Source organism: Strongylocentrotus purpuratus, unplaced genomic scaffold (genome assembly GCF_000002235.5).
Source record: "Strongylocentrotus purpuratus isolate Spur 01 unplaced genomic scaffold, Spur_5.0 spur5_scaffold_7, whole genome shotgun sequence".
NCBI classification, from domain to species: Eukaryota; Metazoa; Echinodermata; class Echinoidea; order Camarodonta; family Strongylocentrotidae; genus Strongylocentrotus; species Strongylocentrotus purpuratus.
The window spans coordinates 24,991,661-25,003,803 of record NW_022145613.1 but is presented as its reverse complement, the minus strand read 5'-3'; the positions used below and the strand labels follow the sequence as shown (position 1 = coordinate 25,003,803).

Here is a 12,143-nt window from a genome sequence, read left to right as displayed (position 1 = left end):
ATGCGCCGTGCATTTTTGGTTATATGCAGACTGCGTACCTCTCTGCCGTGCGCGCGCGTATCCCTGCGTGTATCTGACGCGAAGGCAATCTGAATGTAATCGAGAAGGCTTGAATCCAACTTGAATTTATCTTTAATATAAGGAGTAAAGCATAATTTGTTGATTAACGTTCTATTAGATCTTCTTCGATATGTTGTATAAAACAAATAATGAATGTTTTTCATTCGTTCAATGGTGCGAATATTTTCATTCGTTGAAAGATTAACATTAATTCTATTCAACTCGGCTGACGCCTCGTTGAAAAGAATGTTAATCTTTCAACTCATGAAAATATTCGCACCATTGAACTCATAACCATTCATTATTTGTATAATATTAGATAGCTTAGACAGATACCGAGATGTGATTGGTCCAGAGCTCGTCACGTGATATCAATTGCGAGGATCCAAATTGTTATATTTTCCTGGCCGGTCACTTTTCGGTGTTATATTAACCGGCCGGTGAAATGAATATATTTTTAATCAGTGTATGTCGCCCTCTTGAGGACTGTATGTCACCAATTACACACGTTACACCATTACCGAGGGTCATTTAATTTTTTCAATATTTTTTTTTCATGAATTTTTTTTCCCTTGAAATTATTTTTTCCACATTTTCTTTTTTTCCCCAAAAATGCTTTTTTGGGTAATTTTTTTTTTCCCGAAAAATGCTTTTTTGGGTAAGAATTTTTTTTTTTCGATTTTTTTTTTCTTTTTTTTTCCCCCAAATTTTTGTATAATTTTTTTTTTTTTTGTAAGGTTCTTTTTCTTTCTTGAACTATCTCGACAGATTATTTTTCCGTAATTTCCGAAAAAAAAAGGGGAAAAAAAAAATTGGGGAAAATTTTTATTGGACCCCCCCCCCCCCCACACACAAAAAAGGGCTATCTAATATAACAGTTATTGACTGGCAGGGGGTATACAACATTCTTTGGACCTGAAGGGAGTTATATTTCCTCTCGTGACTATATTTTCCCTCAGCGCTGCGCGCTTCGGGAAAATATAACCACTTGGGAAATATAACTCCCTTCAGCGGTCCAAATAATGTTATATTACACCCCCTGCCAGTCAATAACTGTATACTATGTTTTTTCCGAGATGCAGAAGAGAATACGAGGAAGGTGCTAAAGCTGCAAAGATAAAGTGGAGGCAAGCAACTTTTTCTGCTGGTATTTTGAATGTCGGGCAGAGGCTGGGAATGGCATCAATTTCCTCATTGAATTAATAATGCTTAACTTCAATCATAAAGTAACAGAGGCGTATCTGGGGAAGGGGGGGGGGTCTTTATTTTCCCTCGAAATAAAAACCTTTACCTGATCGACATTCTCCTATATTTCATCTCCCTATCACCTTCTCTTTTTCCCTTCCATCCTGAAATGGGAACTTCAATATCTCGTATATCAGCGTCTTTCATGGGTTTTTATAACTATAAGTGTTACTTTTGGGAAAAACATGAATTTTCATATTGTTGCCAATTGCCTGCTCCTCATTTTTCACTCGATGATATAATATTTCCGGGGTGTGTCATTGGCGACTTCTTCTCAAATAGACCCCGCCCATCGATTAACAGAGCTCGATGACCACACCCCTCAAACCAACGCCCCATCATTTAACCCGCCGCCCAGAAGTTCGATCTAGTATTGGCAGCGTTTCAGAAATGGCGGCTGGTCTGAGTCGATTTTGGGCTTGTACTCAAGTTGTTTCCCAAATGGTTGGAAGGAGAGGAGTTGCATCTCTTGCTGGAAGAGATGGACAGATACCAAGATCTGTTAAAATTGTTGAAGTTGGACCGCGGGATGGGTTGCAGAATGAAAAGGTAAGCATCGAACTGTCTGTCGAATATTATCAATATCATATTGCCCCACATACTTATATCTGTGCTGTAAAATGCAGCTCTTTCTAGCACATATCCGCAATTCGCATCCAATACTGCAATATCGGTGCAGTGCTAGTTAGTGTCCGTCTTTTTATGGCGGTAGTTAACAAGTGTGCCCAATTGTAATTGATATCTTAGATATATAGACATGAGTAACATGACTTATCATTAATTTTAGTTTTAAAGATTTCAAATCAAAGATCAATAGCCTACGGTAAATTTGATAAGAGTAAAACAAGCAAACAAAAAATGAGAGGTCTACTACTTACTAGACTTTCAATAAATTCTTTTCTTCCTTTTCTTTTTCTCCTTTGACTTTGTTTTCTTACTTCAAGTCATTATTTTTCCAGGTTGTTTGCTGGGTTCCCCCCCCCCCCCAAGATCTTAAAGAGATTCTAGTGATTACTATCCCCAACAAAGTAAATTTAAGAGAAGATACGACATCGGGCTAAATATGCTGTTTTATAGCTTTCCATTTTTATCAACACTACTGTGCTGCCATTTAAAACATTCTTTACCAGCTGAAAACCCTAATATTTGTGATTGTTCTCACTCAGTATGTATTAGAGGAAGACTATTAGAATCAATCTCACAATGAACAAAATATTTATAATTTAGAATTTGACATCACCTAACATGAAATAATATGTTGTGTTTATACAGGCAATGGTTCCAACAGAAACAAAGATCGATTTGATAAATCGTCTGTCTGACACTGGTCTGAAGGTGATTGAAGCTACCAGCTTTGTGTCACCGAAATGGATTCCCCAAGTGAGTATCAGTCAGATTCATTCTATGTAGTATGGGCACCTAATTCCAAGTTTAATGCATGTTAAAATAATAAAGAGCGACTCTAACTAAATTTAAAAAAAACTAAGCTCGTGATTACTCAGAGTGACACCATTGAACATATATGTGTAGACATGTACAGGTGTAGTCATGGTTTCTCATTGGGAATTTCACAACATTCAGTTATTTACCTGATAACTGGAATTATCGACATGCTTTATGTTATTAATGCAGGCACCCTCCAACCACTTTGACAGAAATGCCTAAAGGGGATAAGTCATAATCATGAATTCTGAATCCGAAAGACGATACAACACTTCATCTAGTTCTTACAGCAAGTTGCAGGTGTAACACAGGTTTTGCTACTGCTGCTTAGGAGAAAAAAACGGCAATTCACCAACACCCTGGCAATTTAACCAAGTCCAGCGTGCACAAATATCACTACAAACTACTTATATAACGAGAATGTGTCTTTAAGGCACTCTCAAAGTGCAGTTCCATTCCCCACCCTTCAGATGACCTTTATCTCATGTAGAGAATGAGTGGAAATACGGTTAACACTGCATAACTTGAAGTCGCACAAGTCAACTTTCCCTTAAGTCAAATACATTTGTTGGACCAAACTATGCAAAACACATGTTTTTTACACTTTCTAAGTCAAGTTTTTGCAGTCCCGACCGATTTGTTTTATGCAAAGTTAAAAATGTACTATAAAAAATGCAACATGAACTTCAAGCCCTATGTAAGATCCATTTTCATTGACAAGTTAAAACCATATTGTACAATGTCTATTGCTATTTTCACAGATGGGAGACCATACAGATGTTATGAATGGTATCACCAGGAGGGGAGGGGTCAGCTATCCCGTACTGACCCCTAACCTCCAGGGTTTCAAGTCGGCGCTCGAAGCCGGGGCAGAGGAGGTCGCCATCTTTGGTGCTGCATCAGAAACCTTTAGCAAGTAAGAGCTAGGAGCTACTCTGTTTGTCATGCACACCAGTGAAAATAAAATACATATCAGCATTGAATGACTTAATGTACAGGTAGCTCTTGAATGCTCAAGAAAGGAGAAGAACAATGAAATTCATGAAATAGCTGTAATAAAATCTCACTCTAACTGAAGCAAATCCAAAGAGAGCTGCTGTAAGTGCAAAGTACATGTATTTATTCTAACATTGAAAGTGGTCTGGTGCCCACGGCCCTACAAATTTTTCTCAGCCACCCCCCCCCCCCCCCCAGCAATTACAAATTGTACACAAGAACTCCATGTACCTTAATTACTAATCTGTATCCCGAGCAACAATTGTTTCATGTTGAATTTATTGTACTGCTTAATAATAATCCCTGGACTTTAAAATATACCCAACCATAGCCACGACTCCACACCTGAAACCTAAAATTCAATTTCAACCCAAACTCTAACCCTATGAACTTTATAAATAAAGCCTGGAACCAATGTTGTTGGACTAGTAAATTGAATAACCATACAGAGTTCTGGATCATTAAAAGTATTACCTACCGGTACATTTATATATTTTTTTGCTTTTGGTACACGTGATGAATAGTCACTGCCTAAAGTGCAGCTTTACTGCGTACCAAAAGGAAATGATAATCACGCACATGAACTAGTTGGATAAGTTCACATTCAGTGGGCTTACTTCGAATCATTGGGTCATCACGTTGGTTGGTCGCGTTACCTGACCTTTTTTAAAACCATGCTTGTTATATTCACTAGTGTTGTAGTGAAACGTTTAACCGTCCGGTATCCGACCGCCCATGGCACTCTCCGTTTTTCGATTGGACGGTTTTGTTTTCCCGTTTTTTTTTTTTTAAGTTTAGATTTATGCCCCTCCACCTGGCACTATGCCTGGCAATGTCTCTCAGCTCAGTAATTGGTGTGTTAACTCACCACTCGGAAACTAGAATAACACTCCAATTTTTCTGTCTTCTTGGTTTGAAAGTAATCTTTGTAATAGATCTCAATATGTAGTTTATAATAATAACTCCTCCAATTTTTCTTCTATTACACATGGCGTACCACAAGTTTTTATCTTAGGTCCTCTACTGTTTTTAATTTACATTAATGATCTTACACATTCTTCTAAAAATGACATTGTTACTATTTGTGACAAGTTCACAAGCACAAATCGGTGCCTCCAACTGCACCTTGCAGTTAAATGAAAGGCCTTCCCGCATGGGTTTTTCACGGACCTGGTTTGCGGCCTTAAAATGTTTTATTTTATTTTTTTGAACGGAATTGGAGATATCCCTGATGTTACTATTCACAAAGTGTCAGTGGTAATTATTTGAGAAATAAATCCCTCTCATCTACAAATAGTGATGTCCAATTTATCAGACACTTTGTGAAAGCCTTATGGAAAATATACGAAAGGTCGCGTCCTTAACGTGCATCTTCACATGACTACCCAAACGGATAAGATGATTTGATAAGATGACCCGTTGATTCAGAGTAAGCCTAGTCAGTCTGTTTAATAGAGAGAGTATTAAAAACATTTAAACTGCAGCATGAAGTGAATTAAAGCTGATGTATAAAAGCACTGAGAAAGTTCATGGTACCTATCTGTCAGTCCAGAAATATGATGGTACCCACTCACATTAATTAACCTACAGTGCTGTATCCAAGCTCATATGATCTTTCCTCCACATTGTTTTTTCTTGATTTCATAATGAATTTTTAAAGAATTGTCCATAACTTTACAATATTATCGACCTATATGGCATGGTGGATTTTCCATATATTCTGTGATTTCAGGATCCCAAAATGATTTTAGTTGATAGCAAATTTACTTTCAAACCCTACAAGTACTACTAGTCTCTCTTTTATGTGTGATTGATTTGCAGGAAAAATATCAATTGTTCTATTGACGAGAGTGTGGAAAGATTCTCCTCCGTGCTTGAGGCGGCCCGTGAAGCAAACGTCAAGGTCCGAGGATACGTGTCATGTGTACTAGGATGCCCTTATGAGGGCGCTGTTCAACCGGAAGCTGTGGCAAAGGTGGGTAGAAAGATTTTAGTGTGACCAGATGGAATAAGTGTTTTCAGAACAGAATAGAACACATAGGACAAATTGAGAAATGCAATCAATATCTCTTGAGACCTAGGCTTATTTTCATAAAGGCAGAGTACTTTAAACGTGGTTTAAAGATATTAAAGGTGAGTTCTGGTCATCCGATTGCATTGTGAAAGAAAAGGTGTGGAATGGATCATAAAAAAGTTGATCATATAGCATGTAAGTATTGGTGTGTACTGCAAAGTTCTTGAGTCATCAAAATCATAATAAATTTGACCCAGTCTTGGTAAAGTAACAAGCACTGTACACAGAAAGATGTATATGGGACTACACAAATGGTGTCGGGGCTACTAACCTTGATTTCCTAATCTTTCTGTGCTCATTACTCAGCCAGTATACATTTTCTATCAAAATTGTTTGGCAAATTACATTTATTTGTAATCTTGAACATTCAGTTTAATTTTCGTTTGATTCTGTGAGAATTCATTTTTCTATTTTTTTAACCAGAACTCACCTTTATCTTTAACCCAGTCTATTGACTTATGGAGTGCCAAATGTCAAGCTCTCTATTCTGTACACATTTTGCAATGCCAAATATATCAGAATGAACACACAAAATGAATGTTTTCATGAGATTGAACAAATGAGATATTGATTTTAAAGTGAAATGATTTTTAAAAAAGTTAGAGAGTTATAAGGATATTTATGGAAAGAGGGGAGTGACACATGGTGCTCCATAAATCAGTCCAGACTAAATCCTCCCAATGAAGCCTTGACTAAACTTACTATGCTTTTATGGATACTGATCCTAGAGTATTAATAAAGCCCTTCTGGCTTTCTGAATATATATTCTACATTTATGACTCAAGAAGTTCTATATTTTGCTTGCCAACTGCTGTATCAATAAAACTGCTATGTAGTACTTTGCACAAATCAGTCTCATTTTCCTCTTTGACAGGTTGCCAATAAGATGTTCGACATGGGGTGCTATGAGATCTCTCTGGGTGATACGATAGGGGTGGGCACCCCCGGTCAGATGCAAGTGTTGTTAGAGACAGTACTAGAAACCATTCCTGCCAAACATATAGCCGTCCACTGCCACGACACCTATGGGCAAGCATTAGCAAATATCCTGGCAGCATTACAGGTAATAAAACAAAGATCCAGTCACATAAAGTTCTGTTCTAGTACCTTTTAATGATTTTATCCAAATCTAATGTATTTTTTGTTAAGGGAAGTTCCATATTTTTAGCACATTGCATTTAGGGAATGTTCTGTCTTACATATGTTATGTGCAGTTAAATTTCAATATGCTTGATTAAAGAAATTATGTATCAGCAAACCAATGTGTGTCAAACCAAATTCAATATGAATGTTTTCCATATTTGAGCTTATTATTACTCAACATATTGTGTTATTTTGTTGGGTCTTCTAGACTGAATCAACTTATATCAACCCAAATAAACAGTAAATTCAATTTGTGCCATGGTAAGAGTTGTTTTTAGGGATATTTGTTTTATGTTCATTTAGTATACCTATGAAAGTCGAAGATGTATAGCTCTTCATACCGTTTCATTTCATAGGCCTGCATATCTTAAAATGTTGAATGATTGTCAGGAGCAAAGAAAGCTTCATCTTATATCTTATTTGTATTTTCAGATGGGGGTAACAGTAGTGGACTCATCTGTGGCTGGTCTAGGGGGTTGCCCCTACGCTAAGGGGGCATCGGGCAACGTTGCAACTGAAGATGTAGTTTACATGCTCAATGGACTTGGTATAGAAACAGTAAGTTGTGATGTTTAAAGGAAAATCCAACCTTAAAGATAAAGTTGAATTCTGGTCATGCGATTGCATTGTGAAAGAAACGTTGTGGAATCGATCAGAAAAGGTTGATCATGTGGCATATAAGTATTGGTGTGTACTGCAAGGTTCTGGAATCATCCGAATGATAAAAAATGTGGCCCAGTCTTGGTAAAGTTACAAGCACTGTACACAAAAAGATGTATATGGGACTACACAAATATGTGGCATAAAAATCTGTCTCGATTTGTATGATGTTACATGCCATGTTGAGAATATTAAGGCATTTGAAGAGCCATGCTTTTCAGGGAACATTTTCTATCTGATGTTCTTCCACACTTGCATAATACAATGATAACGCTCACAAACTATTGTTCACCTATTCCCAGAACCCAACCTTCTCTTTAATAGGCAACTACTCTAAATGAAAGCAGAAAAATCAGAGAATAAGACTGGTGAAAGTTTGGTTGAAATCGGCCAAAATATAAAATTTGTTATGAATTTTTGAAAGTTGGAATCACTATATGTATTGGCACTTCAGTGTGGCTGAATCAGTAATCTCACTGTGACATAGTGGTCAGAGAACTTTCCCATTTGCTTCAATACACAAAATAACTTTTTTTTCCTCACAATCCACTGAACAAATTGCCAATTTGATATTTGCATAGATTTTGAAGTTTCATATTTCAAACGTTCATAACTCTCTTATCATTGGTCCGATTTATTCCAATCTTTCGCCATTCTGTTTCTCTTGTCTTTCATACAAATGAACTTATTACAAAGTTAGGATTGCCCTTTAAAAGAAAGAGTTGGATGGGTGTCATGTGTAGTTTGTCCACAGGTGTCCCTATGCTAGGGAAGAAGGCAGGCACCATAGAAAGTGAATTTGTCATGGATACATCATTTAGGTTTTGGTAGAGAGTAAAGAGGATCTCTTCGTCTGTTTGTACTTTTGAAAATACATGTACCGGTATGTGAAATTCAACGATTTACAGTCAAAGGGGCAATGGCATGAAATGATGGAACCTGATCACTTCCTTGAGTATTTGTAGCATGCTTATATTATGGTCTTTGATGAAAATCCTATCATTTCAGGATGTCATTTCAATAACTATTTGAATTTAAACTTTTATTGATCCCCACTACTCGGACCTCCCCCCCCCCCAAAAAAAAAACACAAACAAAACAACAATAACAACAACAACAAAACACAACAACAACAACAACAACAACAAACAAACAGATGTAGCAACTGTGTGCAGTAAACTGTTTGTGCAATGCTATTATGTTGCAGTTTTATCTTCTGCACAAATGCATTTCTTCCTTAGAATCTGTAACAGTACCACTGTGAGCTGGTTTTGCATCCTAGCCTTTTGAATTTCAGACACTACCTTTGATATTCTACCATTGTCTTCCAATCAACATCTTTTAACCCCAAATCAGTCAACATTCTCACAACACCCTTTGTATTTCCTCTTTTTTCTTGAATTACAGGGTATTGACCTGGAGAAGATTGTTTCAGTTGGACAGTTCATTTCCAGAGAGCTAGGGAGGCAGAACACTTCCAAAGTGGGAAATGCAATGAGCAAACTATGATGGAACCACCTATCTCAGAAGAAATATGTTGTGCAATCACCAAAGACTGTTATGTAAACCCTCCATTCATAAACAATGGTTTAGAAATGACTCGGTGTACATGTATCATTGTGGTTACTATTAACCAGCACAATCAGAAATATTTATTAGTCCTAGAGTTTGGGGATGAGTCTGATCAATAACATGAGGGTATTTGATGTATTCACACCACTGCAACACTTTTTGGTTGTAATCAGGTTCAGCATTTACCTTTGAGTTTGTAGTATAAAGGACAAACTGTTTACAAGGCGTCCTATGAATCGGCCATCAATTGATGAAGCTGCTTGGAATTGTTGTCACCTCAATCAATCTGATATTGTCCTGTCTAGACATTTTCTTTTCAAAGCTTCCCAGGATTTTGCCTGATTGCTCATGTACATTCAAACTACCAGTGTATTAAAGTTCTACTAGGTGTGGCCAGCCAAATTGTGAAGACGTCCCCCCCCCCCCCCCCCCTAGCCATGCAGTTTGTTTGTATTGCTCTGTCTTCACAGATTTGATACCATTTAAAGCCTATCTGCTCTAGTTTGGCCAGGGGGATTAGACCTCCCTACAGGGTTACTGACAGGTGGTTATCTCACCAAATCAGCTCTCAATTAAGATAAGAAAAAGGGGACCATGGGGGACCAACTGGTATTGATTAGACATTGCTTGCTATATAGAGGGCGCGAGTAGCTACAAGAAGTGCAGTCCCGTTTTCAACTTTTTAAAATTATTTTTTTCAATGTGCTGTAGCAGATAAATGTAGAATGTAACAGAATGTAGTGAATGACTAAACTGTCTACTAACTCATCCACCCCTGGAGAGAGTATCAACTCTGGAATAGTTATGTATTCCATTGCAAAGCCAAGTACTAAATACTCCCTGTTCCATGGTGTACACTTTGAACCTCATATCCCACCGCTGCCACCATGTTTAAATATCGTTTTAGTGGTATTTAAAGGCCGTCTGTACTCATTTGGCCAGACGGGATTAGACCACCCAGCGAGGTCACTGACAGATGGCTATCTCATCAACTCAGCTCTCAATTAACATAAGAAAAAGAGGATCATGGGGGACCAACAGGCACCGATTGGGTAGTTTTCTATATAGAGGGAGCAAGTAGCTACAAGTAGTACAGTGGGGCTTTAAGTGTCACAATCAGAAGATAGTTCACACAGCTCATGTGTAGTGTAAGAGAGTAATTTATTACCAGTGAGGCTGTATACTGCTCTCTTTTTTATATCAACATTATGAGTATTTCTTTTCTTAAATCTCATACATAATTTTGTCACAGGTGGATATTTTTCTAAACCCCCATCATAATAGAGGTTGCCAAAAGGTCACCATTAGTGTATCTTCATCAGTGGGCTTTATATGTAAAGTGGGTTAGCTTTATTGTGTAGAAAGAGAAAATGAAAACAACAATAACAATCACAATATGAGGATTAAAAGGGATGCTGTCTGACAACCATTCATTGTGGGTTTCCTGTTGGTAAGGGAGACAATGCAGCCCCCTGGAAGTTTTGAGATTAGACCACAAAGGGGTTGTACAGATTAATCTGGAGCTTTTCAATTGACCTACTGAGTAGGCAGCTCAAAAACTCATTTGAATGACACAGTTTCCTAACAACATTTTAATCGGGTGATGATTATACACATCCTTAAAAATTAGATCACTACTGTACCACTGTTTATTGAAAAATGGAAATAACTATGCCCATGAAAATGCAGAATTTTCACTAAATATACTTTAACCTATCTTGCTACAATGGGGAATATTTATTTACCCTCATATTAGTGTTTTTAATGATATTTAACTTTAACAATGCTTAGATTTAGTTAACTTGTGCAATATTTGCTAGATATTGACTTAATGTATTTCGCAGTATTCAAAGAAAGAGAATGTTTATATTTGATACACTTCTTTCTTGGCCCGTTGCATAAAACTTACTATTGATGGTAACTTTGCCATCAATAGCAACTACCATGGTAACAGGGCTCAACAGCCGATCAAAATCAAGTTTTCCATGGTAGTTACCATTAATGGCAAAGTTACCATAAAGGTCCTGTACATTGTGTGTGAAGATTTGTAGTTCATTGAATAAGAGTAGAATTCAATAAATATTTGTGTTGCCTCTTAACTTTTCAAAAGATAGTACATGTAGAGTCCATATCATCAATAAATTCAGTGGATGTCTCCAAACTTTGAGCAATCTACCTAAATAAGCTCATTGAAGTAATGTAATGTGCTTTGTAGATGTGAAATACAATTATTAAACTAAGAGATTTAACAAAATACTCTTTAGTTTTTTAATTGTAAAAGGCTGAAGAAAGGAACTTATCTTACTCTGGACTAATTTACTGTGAGAGCTTTACTTGGGTTGGAGTTCCTTGATTTCATTTAGCATATTATTGAAGTGTAAATCTACTATTTTCTTAAAATTTGTATTGATAGGTAAAATAAATTATTATGGTGTACCAACTGAAGTTAACATGTTGTTTATAGATACATATGTATGTGGTCACCATATTGAAACATTTGAGTTGAGTAATACAATTAATCAATGTTTAAGTGAAACATATTTTGTTATACTGGGACTCTAAGTTATAAATGTGTTACGGTTTTAAACATTATTAATGGTGGTTTAAGTTCTAATCTCTTGTTGATCTTGTGCATGTACATTACCAGCAAGAAACCTATAAACCAAGATGGCTCAGTCTATATTTTGCCATTTAATTGTTTTATTTTTTATTATCTCGATGCTTTTCAAGATTAATGGTGATTTCACAGAGTCATTTAGAGATAAAGCAAATGAAGAAAAAAATCCTTTTAATTCTTTTGACTAAAAAAACAAACTAAGCTAGAGTTCAAGAATTTATAATGGAAATCCAACAAAGTACATATTTTCAGACATGTGCTATTCTGTGTTGATGCTTTTCATTGTTAGTGACTTTACATTTGGAAAGGCTTTTTATTTATCTCTGTTTTTAC

At 36.6% G+C, this 12,143-nt stretch overlaps 1 protein-coding gene across 1 annotated transcript; it reads left to right on the top strand.

The window, feature by feature from the left end:
- Window positions 1-1,643: 1,643 nt before the first annotated feature.
- On the top strand, window positions 1,644-10,207 carry LOC756856 (hydroxymethylglutaryl-CoA lyase, mitochondrial). The gene is made up of 7 exons (XM_011662079.2): window positions 1,644-1,854; window positions 2,578-2,685; window positions 3,510-3,664; window positions 5,566-5,719; window positions 6,693-6,881; window positions 7,394-7,519; window positions 9,029-10,207. Exons 1-7 carry the CDS (start codon window positions 1,696-1,698, stop codon window positions 9,128-9,130), a joined length of 993 nt encoding a protein of 330 aa, XP_011660381.2. The 5' UTR covers window positions 1,644-1,695; the 3' UTR covers window positions 9,131-10,207.
- Window positions 10,208-12,143: the final 1,936 nt, after the last annotated feature.